Source organism: Astatotilapia calliptera, chromosome 6 (genome assembly GCF_900246225.1).
Source record: "Astatotilapia calliptera chromosome 6, fAstCal1.2, whole genome shotgun sequence".
Taxonomy (NCBI): Eukaryota; Metazoa; Chordata; class Actinopteri; order Cichliformes; family Cichlidae; genus Astatotilapia; species Astatotilapia calliptera.
The window spans coordinates 28,255,384-28,282,504 of NC_039307.1; the positions used below are offsets into that span (position 1 = coordinate 28,255,384).

A 27,121-nucleotide genomic window follows, 5' to 3' on the forward strand; every position below is an offset into this window, starting at 1 on the left:
AGTTACAAACACACTATATGTGAAAAGCAGCCATACAGAGCAGGAGTTGTGTGAATAAAGCAACTTTAGCCAGTGGTCAGACACTAGCCTGATATTTGATGTAGGGATGCACCAACTAAACGTTGGCCCGGGTTTCATAATTAGTGCTTACTTAATTTAACGGGTTTGTTTGTTTAATCAACAGAAAACGACAACACACAAGTGGCCATGACAGAATAACCTTATTGGCAAATACAAATATTTCTCTCGGATAAGACGCAGTCTTGGTTTTATTCTTTATATTAGTTATAGTTATATTAGTATTAGTCTGTTTATATTAGTTAAATTATTTATATTAGTTATATTATCCCTGTGTGAAGTATAAATGCTTCAACAGGCTTACTGTGTTTTTTCAGCTCTAGAATGTCCAATAACATGTTGTGAGTCCGTTTATAGTTTCTAAATTCAGCCTTCACATTTGTGTTACATTTAACGGCACATAACTCTGGTTATTTCTTTGTCTGCAGACGGTGGATAGGCCCAAAGACTGGTACAAAACTATGTTCAAACAGATTCACAAAGTTCACAAAGCAGGTAAGGCCTCTGCTGTAGCGTGCTGAAATGATGTGCAACGACTAGATTATTAGACATTTCATGCAGAATTGGTCATGTATGCATGCTGTTTGTATGCGTGTGTATATTTTGTGTGTGTGTGTGTGTGTGTGTGTGTTTGCATGCCAGTTCTCATTAAACCAAAAGACCCAGATGATCCCAGATCCAGAGCTCGTTAGATTGCGAGCAACAGCCTGGAGAGGAGGAGGAATGGAGAGAAACCTCTAATAGACACAGAGCCATCCTGGGAAATCTGCTCTAATTTTGTGGGCTTGACAGAATCACAGAATCAGTACAAGGCTTGTTTGTTCTAAACTGCTCAGCCTTCTGCTACAAGAGCACACACAAAAAACTCATGCACTCTCAGATACACAGACTATTTCACGGGTGTGTGCGCTGAGAACTCATCCAAAGGCTCATTATGGTCTTGATGCATTTTATTTTTTTGATTTTACTGGAAGCACAGGCAGTAGTATGCTTTCCCCATCCTGCAACCTTGATTCGTTTTAGTCAGAATTTCAGTCATCTTTCATCTTTAAAGTTCAGAAAGAGTTCTGGGAAAGTGGATCATGTTGCTTTGGTGCTTTTAATATACTTGTAGCTGAAAAGAAAATCACTTGTGTAACTGTTCATTTCCAGGCTGGTTAAAAGTGCTATCTTTGAGGACAAACTTGTACCCTGTGTACAACAAAGTGTGCTTACACGTGTTCCCAATCAACTGTTTTGTACATTTCCTCTACAGATGACGACTATTCCGACACATACAATGCTTCATATGCTCTCGTAAACAATGGTGAGACCTGCTCCTGTGTAACACAAGTTGTATTTCCTAAAAATCAATAACTTCTTCCCAACCTTCCTTTCTGGCTTACTGGCCTCATTGCTTCTGCCTCCACTCTCTCCTCCATCCTGTCCTTGCCAGATAACTACAGCCTGTCATCCAGCACCACCATGGCCCACCCTGCCCCTCGGACACATACGTACAGGCCTCTGTCCAAGAGCCCCTCGGATAACAATGAAGGGCATCTTGGACCTCGGGAGCTTTCACCATCCCCTGTACCCCCACCACCTCCACCCATGCCATCCCTTCTCCAACTGAGGGCGAGAGACAGTGATCGCGAGAGGGACTTGACAGACGCGTAAGTGCGAACTTTCTCAATATTAACTAATATTGATGATATATTGATATGCTGTAATATTTTTAATAATCTTTATTTTAATGTCAGTTATCTCAAGCGTTTTTTTCTGAAAAAGCATGTGTTTGTTTCTCTCACACCAGCAATGAATGGGGTCCTCCAGACCGAAAAGTGGACACGCGAAAGTACCGCGCAGAGCCCAAGAGTATTTTTGAGTACGAGCCTGGGAAGTCCTCTATCTTGGAGCATGAAAGACCAGTGAGTAATTTTTTTTTTTTTTTTTTTAAATACTGAAATTCCCACCCCTCTTAAAATATGCAGAGAAATGCCTCCCTGTTTATCTTCACCCTGGCATCGTGTGAGAACATCAAGTGATTTCCTCACAGTGTTTCTTGGTATCGTTTGGTAGAAGATTAAATAATTCAGTCACTGCTCAGGCTGTTTTTAGAGTGAAAAAATAGTCACAAGCAAGAGCGCCTTTTTTTTTTTTTTTTTTTTTTTTTTTTTATTTTTTTAAACTTGCTAGTCTGGTAGACAGACATTAGTATGTCATTATATTGTTGGCTTTCACATGGCTCTTCTTCTGTCAGAGACAATGTGGGCGTTAAAAGCTTCCAGTGCTTACATCCGCTAGCGACAGTACTCAGTGTTAATGTTTGTGTGGGGTGAAGGACAAAGCAGATAGCAGGAAAAAAATGCAAAAACTGACTGTGTTGACAGGCGGGACTGAAAAAAATAGTATTTGAGATTAGGACGGAATAATGAATAATGTGTTATAAATGAGTTGTGTTTGCAAAAAAAAAAAAGGCTGTTTCGCAGATGTTTTATGTGATGACTGCTGAGAGTGCTTCCAGGGCAATAATGCATGAGTCACTTCCTGATAGACAGAGGTAATAAAGGAGAAAGCTGTAGAAGGACCCACGCTGTCTAATGTGCTGCTCGGTATAATTTTTTTTCTCCATTAACCAAAGTAAAAAAGTGTCACCCCTAAAACAACCTGTATGTTGATGACGCACTCGTTTGGGTAATTATGGCCTTTAAGAGGCAAAAAATGTTTTTCTGTTACTCTTGTTCTTTAGATGTGTGTGTGCAAGTGTCCCTAATGCATTTGTGTGATTGGCAGTCTCTGCTCCAGGCTTCTGTTTTGTTTTTTTTTCCAGGGTGACTCATCCATCTGAAAGCTGAATTTCCTTTTAAGCCAGAGATGTAGCACTACAACACCTACAAAACATCTCCTGGCAGTTTTTCATTTGGCATGAAAACTCAATTTTATGTGGGATTGGGGTTAGAAAGAGCAGACAGCGTGGTAAAACACACAATGCCATCTCTACAGTTCAAGTAACAGTAAATGGAAACAAATCAAACAAGCTGACCTTTTATTAAAATGTGTCTTAAAAGGCATCAAGACATACAAGAAAACTAAGGCAACTAAAACATTAATATGGACATCATTTTAAAACGTGAAAAACATCTAAATGTTGTCTTTTTTCATTCACAAACATTCACTTCTGAGTGGTTCATGGTGCTGTTTGTGTTTGATGTTTATAGACTGTATAAATGCATACAGCAGCACAAAAGCGTAGTCAGTTACAGTTATTATTTACATGTTTAGCCTGAGCCCTTTTTGGATTGTGGCAGTTTGTTGCTCTAGACTGACTGACCACTGTACTGTAGGAGTGAAACTTGAGCTGTAAATGGGCTCTGCTGCAACACTTTTGTTTCCATGGGCAAGCCTTCATCCTGGTTCATCCTGTGCCCATCTCCCTTTGCCACCTGTGCCCATTCCTAACCACGAGGACCATGTCTCTCTTTGTGTGTGACTTCTTTCCACACTTCCTTTCTCCTGTCTTTCTTCTACTTCCTCTCTCTGTCACTGTCATGCTTTCCCAGACCTATGATGACATAGATTTAGAGAACGAGCCTTGGTATAAGTTCTTTTCCGAGCTGGAGTTTGGGCGGCCGGTAAGTCAGGGCCTAGCTACTCCTTTAAACACAACTCTGTCATAGGCATACACCCACTATCTCCACTCCACCCGGGACTTTTTTTTTTATGTCTGTGCTATTAGACTGGGTGGGGCTAGTTGTTTGGGCATGTGATACTTGTTTGGTGCTTGTTTGGTGCCCCCTTCCTTACCCCCAAAACACCTTTGTGACAAACTGCGGTTTATCTCTCTGCTGCTGGGTTTTTGGTTCTTTGACTAGCAGGCACTAAAATGCTCACACGTGAACCTCGACACTTTTGTTTCAGTTGGTTCATTTCTGCATCTTGTTCAAAAATAAGCAGGAAATGGTTTAAAGGCAGTGGCCTCCAAACGTTTGAGATAACTTGAGGTCATGAACAGTCAAAACATTAATAAAAAAGATGCAGTAGCAGAGATTCGACTGATATTTACTTTTTGCTCTAAACTCTTTCTTAAATAATTTGTGTAATTTTGTTCAGTATCTATCATACAGTTCTTTGCGAAAGTCTTTAGCCACTTCTAAATTCTTCATATTTAGCATCTAAGAAGCCAGACTTTCTTGTAATTTCTTTAGTTCTCTGGGCTTTCTGAAGTTTTTCTTTGGACATTGGCTGCTTTTTCAATCTGCTTTTTCATTCCAGTCATTCTGCCTCACCATTTTCAGAAGAATGTGTTTTTGTTAGCTAAGCCTCACAACGCTGACCTATGAATCATTCAAGCATGAAACAGGCTCCTAAGTCAAGGAATTAATCAGTGTTGTCTCTACACATACAGTGGGGCAAAAAAGTATTTAGTCAGCCACCGATTGTGCAAGTTCCCCCACTTAAAATGATGACAGAGGTCAGTAATTTGCACCAGAGGTACACTTCAACTGTGAGAGACAGAATGTGAAAAAAAAAAATCCATGAATTCACATGGTAGGATTTGTAAAGAATTTATTCGTAAATTAGGGTGGAAAATAAGTATTTGGTCACCTCAAACAAGGAAAATCTCTGGCTCTCACAGACCTGTAACGTCTTCTGTAAGAAGCTTTTCTGTCCCCCACTCGTTACCTGTATGAATGGCACCTGTTTGAACTCATCATCTGTATAAAAGACACCTGTCCACAGCCTCAAACAGTCAGACTCCAAACTCCGCCATGGCCAAGACCAAAGAGATGATGAGATGAGATGAGATGAGATAGCCTTTATTTGTCAGTTGCAGGTCTTTTGCCCACAACCGAGATGACAGACCTTGCCGACCATACATACAATACAAACATCACATTGGGGAGACAGGTCAGGCCAGGTAGCGAGGAAAAAAAACATTGAAATGTACAACACAAAAGGATAATACAGGAATGCACAGGTATCAACTCACAATAACACAATAAACACAGACAAGCAACATGGGAAAGAGTTCCAGTGTGTACATCTGATCTGGGACCGCTACAATCTTTCGACTGCGCCTCCAGCTGACCCGATGTCCACATCATGGGGGAGGTAAGCGTTGGAGGTGGCGTTGGAGCCGGGGTAGGGAGGGTGTTGCGTCAGTGAGTGCTTATCAGTATCAGTATATGTATGTGTGTGCGTGTCCATAGTTCAGCTGAGACAGTGTCCTTCGCCCTGCCAGAGCTTTCGAAGGACACCAGGAAAAGTATTGTAGACCTGCACCAGACTGGGAAGAGTGAATCTACAATAGGCAAGCAGCTTGGTGTGAAAAAATCAACTGTGGGAGCAATCATCAGAAAATGGAAGACATACAAGACCACTGATAATCTCCCACGATCTGGGTCTCCACGCAAGATCTCATCCCGTGGGGTCAAAATGATCATGAGAATGGTGAGCAAAGATCCCAGAACCACACGGGGGGACCTGGTGAATGACCTGCAGAGAGCTGGGACCAAAGTAACAAAGGTCACCATCAGTAACACACTACAACGGCAGGGAATCAAATCCCGCAGTGCCAGACGTGTTCCGCTGCTGAAGCCAGTGCATGTCCAGGCCCGTCTGAAGTTTGCCAGAGAGCACATGGATGATACAGCAGAGGATTGGGAGAATGTCATGTGGTCAGATGAAACCAAAGTAGAACTTTTTGGTATAAACTCAACTCGTCGTGTTTGGAGGAAGAAGAATACTGAGTTGCATCCCAAGAACACCATACCTACTGTGAAGCATGGGGGTGGAAACATCATGCTATGGGGCTGTTTTTCTGCCAAGGGGACAGGATGACTGATCCGTGTTAAGGACAGAATGAATGGGGCCATGTATCGTGAGATTTTGAGCCAAAACCTCCTTCCATCAGTGAGAACTTTGAAGATGAAACGAGGCTGGGTCTTCCAACATGACAATGATCCAAAACACACCGCCCGGGCAACAAAGGAGTGGCTCCGTAAGAAGCATTTGAAAGTCCTGGAGTGGCCTAGCCAGTCTCCAGACCTCAACCCCATAGAAAATCTGTGGCGGGAGTTGAAAGTCCGTGTTGCTCGGCGACAGCCCCAAAACATCACTGCTCTCGAGAAGATCTGCATGGAGGAATGGGCCAAAATACCAGCTACTGTGTGTGCAAACCTGGTAAAGACCTATAGTAAACGTTTGACCTCTGTTATTGCCAACAAAGGTTATGTTACAAAGTATTGAGTCGTATTTTTGTTATTGACCAAATACTTATTTTCCACCCTGATTTACGAATAAATTCTTTACAAATCCTACCATGTGGATTCATGGATTTTTTTTTTTTCACATTCTGTCTCTCACAGTTGAAGTGTACCTCTGGTGCAAATTACTGACCTCTGTCATCATTTTAAGTGGGGGAACTTGCACAATCGGTGGCTGACTAAATACTTTTTTGCCCCACTGTATGACAACTTGGCAAAGAAGCAGTTTTAAATATTACCTTTAGGCACTTTGTTACTAGCAGCCTGTCACAAAAAACACATAATTTGTTCCCATTTCTTTAGCTAAATCCATGAAAATAGTTGACAGGCATAACATACTATTGTTGTAAAACTTGGTGTGCAGTGTGAGTTTTAAAAATTTCTAGGAAACTGGACAAGTTGGGGACAAAATAAGAAATGACCTAAGAAGGCATAAAAAAATGGTTACAGCTAAAAGTCATGTCCTCGAGAAGTAGGAAAAAATCAGTAAAGACCTGACAAGACCTGAGAGATGCAGCTAATCCTTCAGCTGATTGGCAGCAGGCTTTATAATCATGTATCTGAATTTGAAACTTTTTGTTCACAAATTGTAATCAGTATGTACAGAGGAGGTCTAGAGAGAGGTACAACAGTGTCTGCAGCCATCTATAAAACACAGTGGAGGCACTGTCATGGTTTGGGGCATTTCAGCCTGTGGTATTGGGAGAAAGCGTCTGGTGGCTTAATTTTTCAGCATGATAATGACCTCAAAAGCAATGCCAATGCTGTAAAGCATACCTAGGAAGTAAAACACTATCAGTTATGTATTGGCCTTCCCAGAGCCGGGACATTAATATTAATGAAGCCTTGTGGTATCATCTTGACAGAGAACAAAACAAAAGGCAGAAACACTGAAAAAAGAGCTGCAGCCTGGAGAACTATTGCTGAAGTCTACTTAAAGAAATGACAAGAAAGCTGCCTGAGAGAGTTCAGACTGTGGTGAAGAACATAAAGAATAAGAATGGCTCAAGACTTTTGCGTAGTACTGTACATGCCAGTATTTATTTGTCAATCTGCCTTTACATACCCTGTTTATTCATTTGATCCTTGCAGTACTATGAGGGAACTCTCTGCATACTTTGAAGCTAAATGCTTTAGTGCCCTCTGATGGATGTAAGTGGTAATAATGTCATAGTGACTTGAAACAGAGATCGCCTCCAGTCATAAATGTGGGATCAAATTACCCACAACCTGTCTGATTTACAAAGTGTCACATGGACATGCCTCTGTCCATGCCAGCGCATGACATCAGGTGTTGACTTGCTGGGCTTATTCGAAATGTTCAGGTGAAAATTTCACATTCAGATCTAGCATGACTTTCTGTCTTCTCACAGTCATGTTTAGCTGTTTTGTGAGATTTCTACCTGCAATGTTTTCACTGTTTCACATCATTCAATAAGCCCTTAGAGTGTAGACATTTTATCTGACTGATACGGCCACGGTCAGAACCACACACTGTGTTCAGTTTTCGATTGAGGCGATAAGTCACAGCATTTGATTGTGCAAGTCCTTGCACTCTCAAAGAAACACAATGTCGTAGCTTGTGCTTCACTTTGCTTTTTGCTTACAGCTTGTTCTTACACTCTGCATGTGTGTGTGGTAAATAGGCACAGTTGCGTGTGTTGGTGTGGTTTATAGACTGGTGTAGTAGGCCTGCGTTGTTTTAGCCTCGACAATCTGCAGTTTAAGGGAAAAAACTAATAAATAGAATACATTAGAAAGTGTATATCAAAGAACGTGTGTGATGAATAGATATATGTAGGTGTGTGTCAATGTGTTGGTGTAAGTGCACAAGTGTCTGATACAAGCAAATCACATGTGCTGTGGTTGTCTGTGGTTACTCAGATTCTCTAACAGGTGTCACTCTCTCCACATGTTTTTTTTTTTTTTTTTGTTTGTTTCCCCCCCATGATGTCACCACCGCTTCTCCTCCTTCACCTCCTCCATCTTCACCTTCTTATTCCTCCTCCTCTTCTCCTCCCCTTCCTGCTCACTGCTGCTGCTTGGGGCTCAAGCCTCCTAAAAAACGGCTGGATTATAATCCAGACATCTCCGCTCGCCAGCGCATTGAGGTAATCTCACATTCACAAGTGTTCCAGTAGTGTTAATTGTACCATTTCTAACCCGTTACAGCAATCAGGATCTCGATTGCTAAGACATATTTAAGATACGACTGCTAAAAATGAATGTACTGTGAGTTTAAATTAAAATGCTAGCCATTTACTAAAATTTGAGTGGGTTGTTTTGTGAAGGCTGTTGAACATTTGAAGCTTTGAAGTGCTGGTTCACGTCATTCTTTTTTATCAGCCTTTGGTAACATTACAGTATGAGCTCAAAACTTTAGAAAACCAATAGATGCTTCAGACATAAGTGTCCACCCATCATTTTTCTCAATCCAATTCAGTCTAGTTCATGATCATGGGGGTTGGGGACTTGCACCTACCCAAGTCATCATAGGGTAATCACACATTTATCCCAGTATAAATGTGATTGCAATCGATGCTGTTGATTTCCCTACTTTTGTCATCAGCGTTGAACACTCTATACCACTAAGACCCATTCCAGCTGATCCATGCCAGTTTTTGCAGGGTAACATTTGCCCCCCTGAGCTGAACCTCCATAACACCCTTCAGTGCATCACCTTTTCCATCATCCTTCAGAGCAGCACGACAGAGACCAGAAATTTGTCTTCGGTATGTGTGCACCAGCAGGGCCTCTTCTTGGTCAGGTGTGCCATGTGGAACCAGCATCCATTGCGCCTTACGCTGGGGGAGTGTTTTGAGTGTGGCACAGCAACAACCGCATGCAGGCTGTGTATTGTAAGCTGCTCTGCCTCAAGTCTTTGTTCCTGCGGGGCTCACTTTTCTCTTTTGTTGTCTGCCCTATTCCAGACATCCCTCCACATCACTCCTGCTGACAAGGCTCCAGAGAGACCTGCAAGGTAACTGCTGCTTCTTTTATTTTCCTCTGCATCACCCTCATCCCCTCTTCCCCCTCCCCCATCCTTTCACCAGCAGCTGTCCGTGTTGTGATTCAGCTCAGTAGAAAAACTAAGGTCTTTCTCATATTGTCGCTCGCACAAACATCTCGTGCGTGTGCAGTAAATGATGACTTGTGAAGTCTTAATTTTGCTTTTGTCACTGATGGTAGGGCGCTTTGCCTCGTTTTTTTTTTTTTTTTTTCATGAGCTGAGCCAGAATAAATGAACCCAGCAAACCTATTGATGCTGCTCTTCACCTCCTGTCCTTCCCTCAACCCCCATTCCTCCCCTCATCCCACTCCCTTTCATCAATGGCCTGCTTATTCAGATGCATTATACTCTGTGAAGAGAGAGGGCAGAGCGGGGATGTGATGAATAGGCCGGGTCATTTATTTAACTTTCCTGAACAGAAAGCCCCCTTGGATTTTTAACATTTAAAACTCAAGTTACTTTATTCCCTTTGTTTTGTTTTTGGATTTAAGTATAATCTGGTACTTTGTATGATGATCTTAGATATACTAGAAATGTATTCAAGGTTTTCATATTGATCATAGTGATTTTAACATTCTCTCAATATATAAAACCTATAAAGTATTCTATGTAAAGTCAAAGGAGCTTGCAAAGAAAAGCGTCTGGACTTCTTTAAGTTGCTTGAAGATGTTTCACTACTCATCCGAGAAGCTTCTTCAGTGGCCTTCTTCGGGCCTTCTTCTTCTTAAAGTCAGCAAAGAGGCACAGAAAAGAAGACCAGACACCAGCGAGGGAGGATAAGAAGGACAGACGCAACAACATTGTCATCCCCTATTTAGCCGGTGTATCAGAAAAACTCAGGAGAGTTTTTTCCAAGCATGACACCCCGGTGCATTTCAGACCCAGTAACACGCTCAGACAAAAACTGGTTCACCCGAAAGACAAAACGCCAAAACACAGACTTAACAATGTGGTGTATGCTGTACAGTGCAGTGAGGAATGCTCAGACCTCTACATTGGAGAGACCAAACAGCCACTTCACAAGCGCATGGCACAACACAGAAGAGCCACCTCCACAGGACAAGACTCAGCAGTCCATCTGCATCTTAAGGATAAAGGACACTCTTTCGAGGATGCCAATGTTCACATTTTGGACAGAGAGGACAGATGGTTTGAAAGAGGAGTGAAAGAAGCCATCTATGTCCACTGTGAGCGACCATCTTTGAACAGAGGCGGGGGTTTACGACACCAACTCTCTGCCATCTATAATCCAGTTTTGAGATCCCTTCCCAGACGCCTTAACGCCCACTCACATCTTGGGCCATCTGACTTCAGGAATTCGCATGATAAGGTGGGGCCAGGTTTCACAATGAACACACCCGAAACTCTGGCTGATTGGGACCCACACCCAGTTTCACACCTTGGCTCAGGCGATTAGAGGATCATCAGGGGGTCCTTTTGTCCCTCTGTGGGGGGATACTCCCACTAGTTTTATATCTGGGACTCTCCACCATTTGACCTTAGAACTGAAGAAGCTTCTCGGATGAGAGGTGAAACGTCTTCAAGCAACTTAAAGAAGTCCAGACACTTTTCTTTGCAAGCTCCTTTGACTACGATGACCTGGATGACTGAGAACCTTCACAGACATATTCTATGTAAATTTAACATCTCCTTTTGTCAGTAGCATCATTTCTTACAAAAGAGGTTATTTCTTAAAACTACTGGGTTACTTTTAATTTATTTATTTTTTGCCTGTTGTCAATTCAACTACTCATGACTTTGGTAAATAAACAGTGCTCCCACAGGAGATTTATAGTGTCTGTATTCGCCTTCTGCAAACTGGATTCACTGACTGTTTGGCCCATTCTTTATTGTAGTGCTGCCAGTGACTACAGGAAGAGAAGGAAGTCTGAGCCGTCAAGCTCCCAAGTGAATGCTCCATCTCAGAGCCGAGCTGCAACTTCCCCTAAACCAGTGGATGCCTACAGACCCAGCAGCAGCCTAAAGAAACCCGTCATTCGTTCCTCACCATCCTCACCCTCCAGAGCCAAAGGTAGCCACGCTTTCACAGATGCAGCTTCTTTCACTTCTGGGTATTTCATGAAAAGAGATATTTTTTTGTATTTTGCTGTTTGGCAAATCCAGAAGAAAGTTACCATTGCTGTTTAGCCACCAAAGGCTCACCCTAGGTCAGGTTGTGTTTGTTTTCCCTTCTTTTCCCAACACATGCATGTGAACTGTGCTTATATGATTTTGTTGGGTTTTTTGCAATATGATGCCTTTCTGGTATAAACCTTAAAGTTCACTGATTGGTGGAAGTCTGAAGGAAAAAAAAAAAGAACATCAAGTCATCTGTTTTTTCCATCCATTCTTCTCTCCTGTTTATTCTCCCTCTCCCCAGCTCTCCTACTGTTTTGCTGGGTATTATTTCTTAACTTGCTTTCCTCCTTCTTCTCTCTCACCACGCTGCTCTCTATTGGACATCTAAAAGGTGGGGACGCATGCAGCATGTATTCAAACAGTTTGACCTCTCCAGGTCCTTATCAGCAGCCCTTTGTTCCCCCAGTCCCATCTGACCCTCTCAATTCAAATGAGGATGGCAGCCAAGATGGCAGCTCTTCCTCCAAACAGTCTGTCTGTTGTAAGAACAGCTGGCAGACAAAACGCCAGAATGCTGAGACGTGGAGCAGTGCAGAGGAAGCGCCAGCTTCTCCTGCCAAGCTAAAGTCACGCAGTTGTGATGACCTACTCAACGATGGGCGTTCTAGCTCGGGTGGACGAAATGCTACCCGCTCAGAGAGTGCTGGGTCACTGGTATGCGATGGAAATCTCTCCACAGTATCATCATCTACTCGTTCATTACCCCGTCTCCATCGACGACGAGCACACGACTCGCCGGGCTTTCTCCAGCTCTATCGAAAGATGCACCAGATCGACAGAGCTCAGCTAATTCCATCTGAAGTCATCCGGTCGGTCCGTGCGCGCATCCTGGATCTAGAGCGTCAGCCTCATCTGCTTCGGCATCGCCTCTCTCCTTGGACACCCTCCTGGGGTGTGGAAGTGCCACGTGATATGGTGCCAAACCGCATTTCTGAATATGAGCGTCTTATTCAGAAATCCAAATCCATGCCTAACTTGGGTGATGGCGAGGTGCCTTCAGGCACCACCACACCAGGTGGCTCATCATCTCGAGCTAGCAGTGGTGGTGGTGTCACACCCAGTTATCCAAAACGCCGTTTTTCAATAGAGTCTTTACTGGAAGAAGACAACAATGGAAACAGTGGAACAGTACCTCAAACCATGGATCACTTACACCGACCTCGTAGCCCCCCTGAGGGACAGCCTCGTGTTGGACCAGACCCCGGGCGTGGACGGTCCTTCCCCGCTCCTCCTGTTCTCCAAGGCCCCCAAGCCAACCCAGACTATTCTGACAGTGAACAAGACGCTGTTGCCTCTGACCTCAGTGACTTCATTCAGGTTGAAGGCTCGTCATTTTGCAGTGAGAGTGACTTTGACCATTGCTCACTAACCTCCTCTGAGAGCCTATACGGCTCTTCCACCCTCCACCACCATCACCACCACCTCCGTCACCACCACCACCATCACCACCATCATCCTGGTCACCAGAGTCTTGGTCAGAGCCAAGGCTACCAACACCGCCATCTCATCAGCACCTGCAAAGGCCGCTGCCCGGCTTCATATACCCGTTTCACAACCATGATACGTCATGAGCGGGAACGCGCGCGACAGGAGCACCAGAGACCTTCACAGCAGACCCGCAGCAGCCATTCCCAAAACCAGAGCTCACAATCCCAGCAATCGATGTCCAAGCTGGCCTTCCTGGTCAGTCCAGTGCCTTTCCGCAGGAAAAAGGGCTCACCACCTACCTCTAGAAGATGCAGTGGGGGCGGAGGTCGAGGTAGCAGACCCAAGTCTAAACAGGCAATTTACGAAGCGCTAGATGCAGCTTTGAGAGACATATATGAGCACATTCAAGCAGAGAGAGGCCACAGAAACCCTCGGGCACCTGATGATAGCATCCTGAGAAGAATCTTGGCAGAACTGCTGCCAAATGTGCCAGAACGCAGCTCCTCGTTGCGGGGAAGGAGGGGGTGTTGGCACGGCGGTCACTCCTCTGCATCGTTGTACCCAGACAGTAGCCCCACTGGGTATGCCTCATATAGAGGAGAGCCCTCAACACCACGGTTACAGTCACCACGGATACAGTCACCAATCAGTGCCTGTTATGGACGACAGTTGGAGACCTCAAACAACAATGATTATGGAGAGGAGCAGGGCAATGGAAATGGTCTCTGTTACTCAGGTGGAAATAACACACATGTAACACCTCAGATACACACTACACTTAGCAGTCACTTAACATGAGTGTGTTTCACAACAAATACATGCATGCATACAAGCATAAATACACGAAGGCACATATACATCCACTTACATTTATCTCAGTGTCTCTTTCAGTTTTGTCTGCACTCGTTGCCCAGTTCTCCTCATTGATCTGCCGACACTTCCATTACCATGCTTTTCTGTTTAATTGTATGGCATTGATTAAGACCCATTTACTGTAAATTCTCGAGACAAATCTGGCTATTTGTTTATTTTGTTAAGTTAATGTGAGTGAAGCTTCCTGCTATTTTTTTAGTAAAATAAGAGGACAGTGCTTCTGCTTTAATTTGAAACACTGCACAGAATGTGGAGTTTTATTGGCAGATCCTCAATGAACAGATGAAGAAAACAGTGGAGAAGCTGAACTATTACAGTGAAATAGTACAAAAGTACAGTGAGGGGTACAAATAACATGGTCCAAGTATAATAAGTCTGTTTTAGCACTGATGAAAAGGGTTTGAAACAGGAGAGGGATTGTTTCAAATGCTGGCTTTGTTTTATGCAATTTTGGAAGACAGATATTTGAGAATTTACAGTATATTGCTCTGTAATCCTGTCTCAAAGATGTAATATTTCTTTACACCTTACTTTTAGGCTCCTAATGAACGAGTCATTAACTGGATTTTGGAGTTTGGCTATACAAAGAATTGAATTCTCTCACCAGAAGCCGAGGTTTACGTGTAGACTTGAATTTATAGTTGGGTTTAGGCAGTGTCTAAACCTCAAATCACAAAACAGAACAGGATGTGTAGTTACTTCAGGTGGATATTGATCAAACACTTTTGTTTTAAATGTGTTGTCAGTGAATGTGTTCAAAAAATCTACTTTCATGTTCAGAGTAAGAAATAATAATCTGGTTACAGTTTCCTTCAAACTGTATTTGTTATTTCAGTTTATTTGTAAAGAAATATAACTTCTAAGAGACAAGGTTGATGTTTGGGGTAAATTGTTGTGAATGTTCCTTTTTTTTTTTTTAATGCATTTTGTTTTTCTTGTATCATTTGTCTGTTTCAAACATTTATTTATAGTTATCGCATTATTACCAGGTCATTTTCTTTCCCGTAATCCTTTTGATCCTACGTTTTTGTTGTTTGCCATATTTTTTTGCTCTGTATTCCCCGTGTTTCATTTTGTTTTCCAGGTATTTTGTAGCATCGCATGTGTCTTTTTGTGCTGTTGTCCAATCACCTTGTTTTCTCCAATGAAAAACAAATAAAACACACCTGTTTATGACCCAAGCTTCCATTCCCTCATTTACCTGTTTGAGTGGCATCATCACTGTTTCCCAGATCACACTTTGTATTGTAGGTGATGTGGCATGTTCGCTTAGTAACTCCTGTGAACCTTTTCATGTGTCTCTGCTAATCACAGACCAGGACATCTCCAGGAGTTCCACACTGGATGGACGCCACACACCCCAGAACAGAAGACCCACTCCTGACAGAGAGGTACAACATTGGAACTGGTGGTGCACTTAACACATTTATACACGGTGCATTTCTCTCAAATAACATGTAATCAATGTGCTCAAAAGGGTAACGTCTTTGTCTTTAATTTCCCAGTTCTGTAGCACATTGATATTTATATTTATTCTTAAAAATTCAAAATAATTATGTTACATACGTGTTTCATATACCTGGTAATGCTTGTGGGCTTTCTTTCTCTCACTCCACTCTTTTAGGTCTCCCATAAACAGATGACACAACTTATTCTGTTCTCTCTCCTCCATCAGAAACAACCTGCAAGAGCCATTTATGATTTTAAGGCACAAACGAGCAAGTGAGTACAACAAGCTTAGAGTGCACGCGTGAGAGAGCCGAGTCTAAGAACGCAGACATCTAACTGCACGTCAGCAAACTCAATGTCCTTTATTTACATTTTGTAGTTGTAATATTGCTTTCATGTATACCAGTATAACACCTTACCACCATAATCTGATGGGGTTTTTTTTTTCTTTTAGATGTATGCATGAATAAAGCTGCTTTCTGCATTGCTGTCTCTTATTATTTTGCTCTTATTACTTATATTATTTTGCTTTCCTGGCTGACATTTTGTCACCGATGCTCGTGCTGCAGAAGTCACCGTGTCTTGTTCAGCTGCTATGTTATGTCCATGCAGTGGATGAAAGATGCATGCAGAGGCCCTTCACTCATAAAACTGTGTTACAGGGAGCTGACATTTAAAAAGGGTGATGCAGTGAACATCATCAGGCAGATAGATAACAACTGGTATGAAGGAGAACACCGTGGGCGAGTGGGAATATTCCCTATAGCATATGTAGAGGTAAGTCGGCTGCTGATTTCTGGTCTGAATATGGCTTGGTTGTATTTGAATATGCATCTCCTCCAACATGACACGCATACAGGTTTACACCATTTTTCACACATTTACAGAAGATGCCGTCTTCAGAGAAGCAGCAGCCAATCCGTCCTCCTCCTCCAGCACATGTCAGAGAGATTGGAGAGGCAGTGGCCCGCTACAACTTTAACGCTGATACTAACGTGGAGTTGTCACTGAGAAAGGTATTTCAACTTAAAGCATGTTTATAATGTTTTTGTCATTGATTTAAATATTTGAAGTGCTGGCTTTTGCAGTTATATCTAAAGGTAAAGATGTTACTAAATTGTAGTAAAAAAAAATGCAGTCCTCTGAAGAACTAAATTCCCGGTATTCTCTGTTCCATAGGAAGGAACTTCTAATCAAATGCAGTTTGATAAAGCAGACATATTGTATAAATTCCTCTATTCATATCAGATTTGAGGCCTAAAGCTAGGCCAAAACTGAGCCATGCAACAGGACAATGATCTCAAGCACAGCAGCAAATTTATAACATAAAGGCTGAAAAAGAAAAGAATCGATGTGTTACAATGATTGAGTCAAAAGCAAGAAAGTGCATAATGATATGCGCATAAATTGATGACAAAGAACTGAAGCAACGCCGTTAAGAAGAGTGGGACAAAATGATGTAAAATGACATGGGGAAAAAAGCCACATTGTGGTTTAAGTAAGTGTGAGAGGACCTGCTGTGGGGTCCTGTTCATTCCACTGTTCCTGATTTGCAGCTAAGTGCCTTGTTTGTGTGTTGTTGGTGTGTCTGATGTGTGCAGGGTGAGAGAGTGATTGTGATAAGGCAGGTGGATCAGAATTGGTATGAGGGGAAAATCCCAGACACAACCAAACAGGGGATCTTTCCTGTGTCCTACGTTGACCTTGTCAAGCGATCTCCATCCAAAAGCTCCGCCCATCACATAGATCCACATGGTTACCCCAGCAACAGGACACCAAGCTCCACACCCGTCAAGGTAAGAGAGTCTAGAGCCTGCTTACTCGTCAAGCCACAAAAAACAATAGAGCAACTTCAGATCAGATTTGTGCCTTGAAGATATTGATTAAGTTATACTTGAACTTGGCTTTTATTATTTATTTTATCAAAGTTATAAGTAATCAGAGCCTAATTATTGTTAAATTACATTGTTACTGTTTAAAATCACGTGTTTGTGTGATGGTCTCTTTATTTCCTGTTTTATGCAGTTTTCCTCACAGTTGTATGGGATGTATGTATAGTCAAAGTTTATTACAGAGGACACTGTTTATTTTCAAATGCGCTCTATAAATAAACTTTACTTGACTGTACGACAGTGCAATAATGTAAATAATGCATCTCTTTCAGGGGCTTCATAAATTCATTAAGATGTGATTTTGGGGGGTATTTCTTCATCTTAAAAAAAGCTGTTGGTTATCAACTTGCACCCCAAATAAAAAGAAAATAAAGATCCAAAACTTCCCTCTGGTGTAACGGTAGTCTAGTAATTAGTGAATACTTTAACTATAGTAAGTCTTCTGTTCTACCTTGAAGAGTCAAAACGTACATAAAAACACACAGCACGTCTCTGTTCTAGTTTCATAAATCACCCACTGTTCCTTCTTTTTTTGCTTTATTTTCATGGAGCCTTTCTATCATCCACCTCCACCACCCACCACCCACAAACCCCCCTCCCCTCACCCCTCTTTGAGAAGCCTTGACCTGCAAGCCATCACCACCGAGTGGCTGTCCCTCACAGTGGAGCCGTCAGCATCCACTCAAGCTCGCTCCCTCACGAACACCCCTCTGCCGCCCACACCGCCTCCTCTCCCCTCTGACCTTGCATCTCTCCTAAAGGCTCAAGAGCCCAAAGCACTCTCATCTGCACAGCCACAAAAAAGTTTCACCTTGTCATCCCTAGCAACCACAGCCTGCAAAGAATTTTCCAGAACGCCCACTTTTAAAGACGCAAACCTCAGTTTAGGTCACACCACAGCTGTCTCACCCATCTCCCCCCCTACTCCTCCTCCTCCAGACCCCCATTTCTCATTAACCTCTCCACTGCCTGACTCTTCATTTCAATATAACTGTGGCAGAGGACTGCATATCACTGAGGAAGACTCAAACTTAGGAATTACTACGCCTGAGGTTTTATCAGAGCCGATAAAATCAGCCACACCTCCTGCACAAGAGCACAAATCCACAGTACGAGTAAACAAAAGCAGGGAAACCCCAGACACTAAACTGCAAGTCAAAGACCCTTATGATGAGCTGTTGTGCATGTTTTTGGATGGTTCCAGCAGCACAGATGATGGTGATGTTTTGAGATCATCTCCAGTAGATTCTTCAGCAGCTAAGCTGACCAAAACGTCCCAAAGCAGGCTCTTCCCATTAAAAGCGGAAGAATCCCATCAGTCGGACGTAAAGCCCCCAGCGGTCACTCCTGCAAGCAACTCAACAGGCAGCTTTCAGTTAGCAGTGCAGCTTCACAAGCCTGTAACAATGGAGCCCCTATGTGTTTCGTGGGGAGAGCAGTCAAAAAATGTGAATGGGCAACGTTTTGACTCACATAGACCACCGTCAGTACAAGCAAAGGAATACACTGAGTTGTTCATTGAAGAAGACGATGAAGCTAGAAGTGAGAAAGAGCAGGATGTTAGAGTTTTAAATCAGATGCACAGCCCACAGGTACAGCATGGTGTGCACTACATCTGTTGAGTTTGGAAATGCTATAGGGCCTTAGAAGGGACATTGAGGAATTAAGTTAATATACTGTATGATGTCATTCCCCGCCAAAATTAGCAAGTGTGTCCCATCGTCCTTTTTTTATGTTTTGTTTTGTTTTCTCCCATCTCCTGCTGCGCGACTGCAAAATGCTGAGGCGCATAGTGCGTATAAGTCGCTAGCACTATGCTGACTCATTAACTGCAGAGCTCCAAACCTCTTCTGGCATTAACATCAGCATAGAAACTGTTCACCAGGAGCTTCTTGGCATTGGTTTCCATGGCCGAGCAGCTCCTGTAGGTGCAGTACACCCAGGGTTGTTTTTTTTTTTGTTTGTTTGTTTGTTTGTTTGGGGTGGGGGGGTGTATTTAGTGTTCAAGAGGCACTTGAGTTCTCTTTCCAGTTTTTTTTAAAAATTGTGTTATTTTTGGCATCTGATTTAAAAAATAATACATTATTTTTATTATTGTTATCTAGTCTAGTCTAGGGCGCATTATAGACTTGTGTTCTTATTTCCATTCAACACTGATCACAAGATTTTTTGGAAACATCTCATACTCAGTGGAAACTAGTGGATATATTTTTGTTAATTAGGATACTTATCACAAGATTGTTTTGTTTTTTTTTTTGTTATATATATATATATTAATATATATATATAATTATACTTTCCTCCATGTCCCGTCTGGGGTTTAGTAAATCACAAACAGAACAGCTCATCCCGTGATTACACTTGAGTATTCACATGTGTGTCTTTACCCCGTAGGCTGAAGTGTCTCCATCTACTCAGTTTCCCCACAATGGTCCCTCCTCCCCCTCCACACCACCCCCTGTGACCTCCCTGCTTTCCACTTCTTTTTCCTCTGCTTGCCCTTCATCCTCTTTCTCCCACACACAACAGCAGCACAATCGTAGTATCGTCCCTTCCTGTGACCATGCCTCCCCTCGTCCTCCGTCCCTTCCTCAGCTCACAACGTCACTGCTGCCTCCAATTTCTCCATCTGTCTCACCACCTCCCCTCCACTTCCCTCCAGACGATCCCTCTCAGCGGTCTGTCTCTCACCCCTCAAGCTCTCCTTTTCTTTCTAGTCCGGTCACGACATGTCCCATCTCAGAGCCAAATTTTCCCCTTCCTCCCGCTAACATTGCCCCTCCACCCTCCACTCAGCGCTGTCCCCCCACTGCCCCAACTGTACCACATCAAGGACGTAGGTCGCCTAAGGTGAAGGTAAAGCTGGCATGTAACGAGTATGCCGTTGATTTGTGGTGATGAGGATGATAAGAACTCTCATAATAGTGTATTTCTCTAACTACTAAGACGTGAACTGAATTGAGAAGTAACTGATTGGTTATATATATCAAAGATTAATTACAATTTATAATCAGATTTATAGATGCAATGCAAGCAGTACTGTTAGTTTCAGGCACTAATTCTCATTATATTAACATGTAAGTACCCAGCTGATGATTTTAGAGGCAGCAGAATACATGCTTGAATAACTGTTAATAGAGTTGTGAGCTGTAACTGTACTGTGTTGTGATTAGGAGGCTTTTTATTGGCATCAGCATGTTGATGATGTTTTACAGCATGTCTTTAGACTCTCTGTCTGTGTGCAGAGCTCAGAGTCGAGGTTGCTGTTGGTTACTGTTAAAGATTATAGGTGTGTTGCTTCTGGTCTTTCTGCCTGTTAAGCAGGATCCAATTGTTGGTGGTAAACCCCCTCGTAGCCCCATCTTGTCCCGGAGGTCCTATCTGTCACCCGTTAGAGGTCGAAGGGTAGGGGGGCATGTCTTCATTCAACCATGCTCATAGTGCACTCCTGTCTCTGTGCAGGAGGGAGATGTTGGGAATAACCATATCATTCATGACTGATAACGTGCTACAGTATGCTTTTTTTGGTTCATTTCTTTTTGTTCTTTTGTCATATGATGATTTATAATTTCACTTTGTGAGAAGATAAAAATCAAAAGTATCTTAGAGCAAAAAAACTTGCTAAAATCTTTTCTCCTCAAACACTAAACAAAAGCTCCACAAATGGCAAAACACAAATTTGTGTTAATCATTTGTGTTTCTCTCTTTGTCTCTAAAACTCAGCGGTCAGTACAAGATGCACTCCACGGTGGAGGAGACCCGTAAGTAGTATGATTTTAATTTTTTTTTTGAATTGCTATTAACATCTTTCTCTGTGCTTTAAAAGGCGTGTGTGTGGTGGGGGTTTGTGTGGTGTGTGTGTGTGGTGGCATTAACTGTAATCAAAACAACTGCACCCATCCAGTTTAAATTAGCTGTACTTAACTGCAGTGTTGGTCAAGTTACTTGAAAAAAGTAATCAGTAACTAATTACTGATTACTTCAACAAAAAAGTAATCCCGTTACTTTACTGATTACTTATTTTCAAAAGTAATTAATTACTTAGTTACTTAGTTACTTTTTAAAAACCCGATTTACAACCTGAATAGGTGATAAAGCGATAGATCTTTCAGCCCAATTCTACTTTTTCTGCATAATCCATCATACAAAATGTAATCAAATGGAAAAGTCTCTTTTTTTTAACTTGTTTTATTAATTTTAATCTTTTAACTTTATGCATCAAGCAAAAATTTAATTATATGCAACATTCTCTGACTTGAATAAATTAGTTTAACATTTAAACCTATTTTCTGCACATTCCAGCACATAAAATAAAATATTTTTTGTGTTTTCACTCACTCTTTCAAATAGATGCAAGTAAAACACAGCAGGAAATAAATAAAGTCAAAGACTCAGCGGTCCTGTTGCTCTATTTTCACCTGTAAAGCAGGAGTGGGTTAGGCGGAGGTTTACCCTGGTGCAGGTGTGCCGCGGTCAGTAGAAGAATCCGCGAGTTTCTCTGTGAATTTTCCCATTACGTCGTAGCTACTCGGTGCTTGCTTGGAAGTTTTGGGGGTTTTTTCGCTGTAAAAAGAAGTTTTCTTCCCACGCACGATGGACGCTAATGTTTTTGTCACTTTTTATGGAATCAAACTCAAAGTAAGGTCAGTACTTCCACGCTTTAAACGCTGCACGCTCATACTCTCTCCCACAATCGATATGTGATCCATTGTTGATCTGCACACAGCTGTTGTCACTAAAGGCGCACTCGCTTACGTCACTGTCGTGAGACATTCTCGCAAAAAATCACGGTTTTAGTAACGCAGCGTTCCTACGGGAAAGTAACTGTAATCTAATTACCGTTTTTGCAATAGTAATCCCTTACTTTACTCGTTACTTGAAAAAAGTAATCAGATTACGCGTTACTGCCCATCTCTGCTTAATAGTGAAGAAATACTTGCCAAAGAATAAAAATCAAATCTTTTCCAACCCAGGTACCAGGCGCTGTACAACTACATGCCTCGCAATGAGGATGAGCTGGAGCTGCGGGAGGGAGACGTCGTTGATGTGATGGAGAAGTGCGATGATGGCTGGTTTGTTGGTAAGATGAACAGGCATCAGCCAACAAAAGTAATAGAGATAGAAATACAAAATGCATTGAGCCAAACACATGATGAACTAAAAGTGAGTTTATCACTATATAAGTGTATAAAGTAGTAGAATTATATTGTTACACTTGCCTGCCTCTTCTATAAATGTATAAAATCCAATCATCCAGTCACATGGCAGCATCTCAATGAATTTAGGCATGTAGTAATGATCAGGAGGACCTGATGAAAATGTACAGGATTTTCCCAAATAACCATCTCTGCAGAACAGCCTGAAAAATAGAAAATGGCCAGACTGTTTCCAACTAATAGGAGGTCAGCAGTAACTAAAATAACCACTCATTATAATCAAGTTATGCAGAAGAGCATCTCTGAATACAAAGAGCAGCAGAAGACCATACAGGGACCCACTCCTGTGAACTAAAAACAGGAAACCGATGCTACCATTTACATGGGCTCAGAAAAATTGGACATCAGAAGATTGAAAAAATGATTTCTGCTGCAGCATGCAGGTTGTTGATGTCATTGTGCCAATGTGGATTGGAATCTCTGAGGAATGTTTCCACAGCACTTTGTTCAATCTGTGGCACAAAGAATTAAGGAAGTACCAGCAAGACGTCGATAATTGTCATAATAAATGAAGCAGAAATGAGCGCACTGACTGAATAAGCAGGAAGAATGCAGAAAATAAATACAGTCAATGTTTAACTTGATAATGACTCCAATAAAGTGCTGAACTACTTTCAGTTAAATTAGGAATTTGATAACTCTGTCCACCACTGTATATATCAAAAAAATCGATATAATTTTATAGATACTCACAAAAATCACAGAATTTACCTCAAGGAACTTTTACACTTTATACAGTGCATTTTGTGCTTTTGTTTGTTATTTTTTCCTGTTGTGTTTGTGCTGGTTTCTAGCTTTTTAACCATTACTAATGTATGAGTTAAAGGTTTAGTCAGTTACAATGGACCGAATGGACCATGAAATTAATGTGATTTGAGAACACCAACTTTGGACCCCCTCCTTAATTTAATGTCTAAAGTCAGGGTGTAAAGACAAACACGACCTAAAACCTTCTAAAAAATAGAGGAAAACTAAAGCATAAAAATGTAGAAAAACTAGACACACCACTAGATGTCAGTGTGGCTTCAGCACTGACTGTGGGAGAAGACAAAACAACCATATCCCTCACAGCTGAGCACAGATTAAGTGTCATTTCTTTGTTTTTCAAAAATGAAACTTGCTTAAATGTTGGTGTAGTTCTGAATCTCCACAGTTGGCAGATTTCTAGACTACAGCTGACATTTGTGCCATAGTCGTGTTTCAGCCCTGACAGTTTCCTTTCATTGTTCTGTGTTTGTGAAGGGACCTCTCGAAGGAGCAAGTTGTTTGGAACCTTCCCAGGAAACTACGTGAAGCAGCTATAATGATTCCAAACTCCCGCTGACCCCGCCCCTTTCTATGACCCGTTCATCGCCCTCCTCAGCACAGCACCCGCAGGACATCAACAAAGACCTGCAGCACACGTTTGTGTTTGCGTGTATGTGTGTGGCTTGTCAGCTTCACACAGACAAAATACTTAGCTCTAACTAGCCATCTTTAATGGAAGACTTCTATAAAGTAATAACGCATTTTTTAAACTTATCTTTTTACCCTTATTTTTCTATTATGGAGAACCGAAGATTTGTGCTGCACCCAGTGACCTTTGACTTTTGACAATAACGGAAGTATATCTGCAGTGATGCTTTCCTTTCTTTTTCAGTTGTTTAAGGACATTAAGATCACCAAGAATACCTTTTTTTTTCTCCAGTAACTCAAAATTTAAATCACTTATAGTTAACTTCAGTGTTTATTTACAGATGTCTCCACAAAGATTTAGTGCAGAGAGTGTTAAAGGAAAGCAGTATTGTGTCAGAGGCCAGATGTGTTTTGGCAAATTAGGAGCCAACGTGTTGCATCATCATGCCAGGTAAAAGGATGGTTCAGCAAATGTTTTTTTGTTTGACTTTGGGGGATATTATTTAATAAAATGAACAATAAGTTTAAATACTGCAGACGTGAAGAAAAACACTATCACAGACTTAGCTCCAGATTAGTAAACACGTTGTTGCTGTTCAGTTATTTTCACGTTAGAATTGAAGCACTTTTACTGAACTTGATCACAAACAATCTCTTTGGTTTCTTTTTTTAACCTCACTTCAGATTTTACACAGCAGAGGTCATTTTGACTGCGCCTGGCTTCGGGGGAGAGGAGTGTGTTGAAAGTGTATGCAGAAAGGTTACTGACCTTTTTTAGGTATTATATTTATTAGAAGACGAAGGCTGGTCTCACTGTGTTATACGATGATTTTTAGAAAGAACGGAGCACCACATTGTTTTTTTTGGGATTTTTTTTAAGCATATTTTAACAGTACCTAACTTACATTTGAATGATTGTTATTTTATGGTCATCATTATTCAAAGTCCAGGTTCTGAGTGATTACAGAAAAACAAAAACACAATGGTTAATGGGCTAAAAAGAACTTACTGTTGTTTTATGATGAATTTATTTAAGTCAGATACAGGACGGGAATTTTGAAAACCTTTGGAAATCACAGAACTGCTGTTGGATCTTTTATAGCTGTTGTCAGAGTGAGTGGGTAGTGTGTCATTACTCATGTTTGTACTGTTGTGAAATGATTGGCAATTTCCATCTTAGCGTGTCGTTCTCAGTAACTGATCTCTGTTTTGTTTTCTTCACAAAGAATGGACACTGACAACAAAACGATGTAAAAGCACCTTAAAATATTTTATCATTCACTGTCCTTCACGTCACTCTCTGTCATTCACCATTTCAGCCGGCGTGAGTTCACTGTGTGCGAGTGTGAGCGTGTCGTGTTTTTGTAAGCCTTTTTTTGTTTTTGTATGTGAGCTGTAAAATGGCCAACATCCACTTGCTTTATAAAGTCGGCTTTTTCTCATCCACCATCACGTTTGGTTTCCTCTTTCTTTCCATTTCGCATCATCAGTGGTGCTAACCCGCATTCTTCTGAGAACGTCTCGTGTAGCCGGGCTCGTAGGATTTTCTTTGCTCCAGTTCGTCGTTTTTACGTTGGTGGGGTATTTAAAGTGAATTTACTGTAGGTAGACCGAGTAGAGTTGGTGATCGCTGCCTTAAATCCAGCTCACTAATTTAATAGCCATGTATATGTAAACCTGTGATGCAAAAACAAAAAGAATAATTTATGCATATGTAGTTTAGAAAGTGTATGAAAGTGTGCAGAGAACATACAAAGTGTTCAGTGTTTAAACGTTAGGCCCTCTGCCTGCCTTTGATACGAGCGTAAGAACAAATTCGAAGCAAGGAGATGAATTTGATTGCTGATATGTTTATACGTGTATGAAGGTGTAAATCTTATGTTATTCATGTTATTATTGAACTCAATGCACACTCTTGGACCTGAGTATTTCTTGTAGGACTTGTTGGATGATTTTAAGGGGCTGTATTGCTAATAAAATCCAGCTGGTAGATCAAATATTCCAACAATTTTTTTTCCTTTCAGCTCAACAGAAAAAGATTATGTCATCCACCTGAAATGAAAATCTCAGGTGCCATAGGCAGAAATCTAGAAATCCCTGGCATAAATCCTCTCCTACCAGAAGGTCACAGGACACACGCGTGAATTAATGTTCACTTTTGACGTCAAGCAGAATTTAAAAACTGCAAAGCGGTTTGCATCGGTATTGGACTGAACAGAGTGAAAAGTTCTGGGTATACAACCTACACAGATGTTCTTAGGTGCTCACATTAAGCATAGGTTGAAAGCTGATTGATAGAAATGTGGGCTGGAATACGAAAGCGAGTAACGTCAGAATTCAGCATGAAGGGTTTTTCCCCCTTCATTAAAACGTAAAACATCAAAAGAGCAGCACGAAAAGCAAAGGAAGCACCTGCAGAGAACAACCGTTTAAACCGTTTTTAACACTTGGTTTCACTTCACTACTAAGAAGGTCTTTGTCTATTATTACTTCAGCCCTATTCTCAGTAGACGCTAAGCTAAAGGACCAACAGACCGATTGTCATGGACACCGCCCCCTGGTGACAGTAAACTGCTACAACGTATACACGACTACTGGAAACTACCAATGTATAACCGGTGAAAAGCCCTGTGGTTGGAGAAATCTTGTGTCGGATGCTTTTTCTTTTGTTTTTTAAACCAGAAAACAGAGCCTAGAGTAGCTGGAGGCGGGTCGCTCCCTCTCAGACTTGAATTATTTTATTGTTGCCTGCCCTAGCTAAGGTAGGACATATAATTTAGATGGACACGAGTACCTACTAATTAGTGCTAGCTGACTAAAAACACAAATTTTGTAGACTGGAACTCAAAGCAGGGCACGTAATTCCATTCCCTGCAACCAGGCAAGTGTTTGTGGTGTCAGTGCCACAAAAAGAATTCAAACATCCATTTCAGTCCAGTTGACTTCAGGTCAGTGTTGGTCAAGTTACTTGAAAAAAGTAATCAGTAACTAATTACTTATTACTTCCTCAAAAAAGTAATCCCGTTACTTTACTGATTACTTATTTTCAAAAGTAATTAATTACTTAGTTACTTTTTAAAAACACGATTTACAACCTGAATAGGTGATAAAGCGATAGATCTTTCAGCCCAATTCTACTTTTTCTACATAATCCATCATACAAAATGTAATCAAATGGAAAAGTCTCTTTTTAAAATTTGTTTTATTAGTTTTAATCTTTTAACTTTATGCATCAAGCAAAAATTTAATTATATGCAACATTCTCTGACTTGAATAAATTAGTTTAATATTTAAACCTATTTTCTGCACATTCCAGCACATAAAATAAAAAAAATTTTGTGTTTACACTCAGTCTTTCAAATAGATGCAAGTAAAACACAGCAGAAAATAAATAAA

General features: G+C 41.4%; 1 protein-coding gene across 16 annotated transcripts in view; it reads left to right on the forward strand.

Moving 5' to 3' along the window:
- The window catches only part of sorbs2a (sorbin and SH3 domain containing 2a), a 51,572-nt gene extending 25,850 nt beyond the window's left edge, over positions 1-25,722 (forward strand). For 5 of the 16 annotated variants that reach the window (XM_026171474.1, XM_026171481.1, XM_026171476.1 and 2 more), the window contains 20 exons: positions 507-573; positions 1,334-1,384; positions 1,514-1,730; positions 1,871-1,985; positions 3,618-3,689; positions 8,378-8,434; positions 9,254-9,303; positions 11,190-11,365; positions 11,804-13,636; positions 15,088-15,164; positions 15,398-15,495; positions 15,885-15,999; positions 16,110-16,238; positions 16,824-17,018; positions 17,666-18,706; positions 19,509-19,970; positions 20,439-20,519; positions 20,838-20,875; positions 22,088-22,194; positions 23,573-25,722. In XM_026171474.1, the coding sequence (XP_026027259.1) occupies positions 507-573; positions 1,334-1,384; positions 1,514-1,730; positions 1,871-1,985; positions 3,618-3,689; positions 8,378-8,434; positions 9,254-9,303; positions 11,190-11,365; positions 11,804-13,636; positions 15,088-15,164; positions 15,398-15,495; positions 15,885-15,999; positions 16,110-16,238; positions 16,824-17,018; positions 17,666-18,706; positions 19,509-19,970; positions 20,439-20,519; positions 20,838-20,875; positions 22,088-22,194; positions 23,573-23,634 (5,043 nt within the window). In that variant the 3' untranslated portion in view covers positions 23,635-25,722. The remainder of the gene's footprint in view (positions 1-506; positions 574-1,333; positions 1,385-1,513; positions 1,731-1,870; positions 1,986-3,617; positions 3,690-8,377; positions 8,435-9,253; positions 9,304-11,189; positions 11,366-11,803; positions 13,637-15,087; positions 15,165-15,397; positions 15,496-15,884; positions 16,000-16,109; positions 16,239-16,823; positions 17,019-17,665; positions 18,707-19,508; positions 19,971-20,438; positions 20,520-20,837; positions 20,876-22,087; positions 22,195-23,572) is intronic. The other 11 variants (XM_026171477.1, XM_026171478.1, XM_026171480.1 and 8 more) reach the window with 11 other exon arrangements.
- Positions 25,723-27,121: the final 1,399 nt, after the last annotated feature.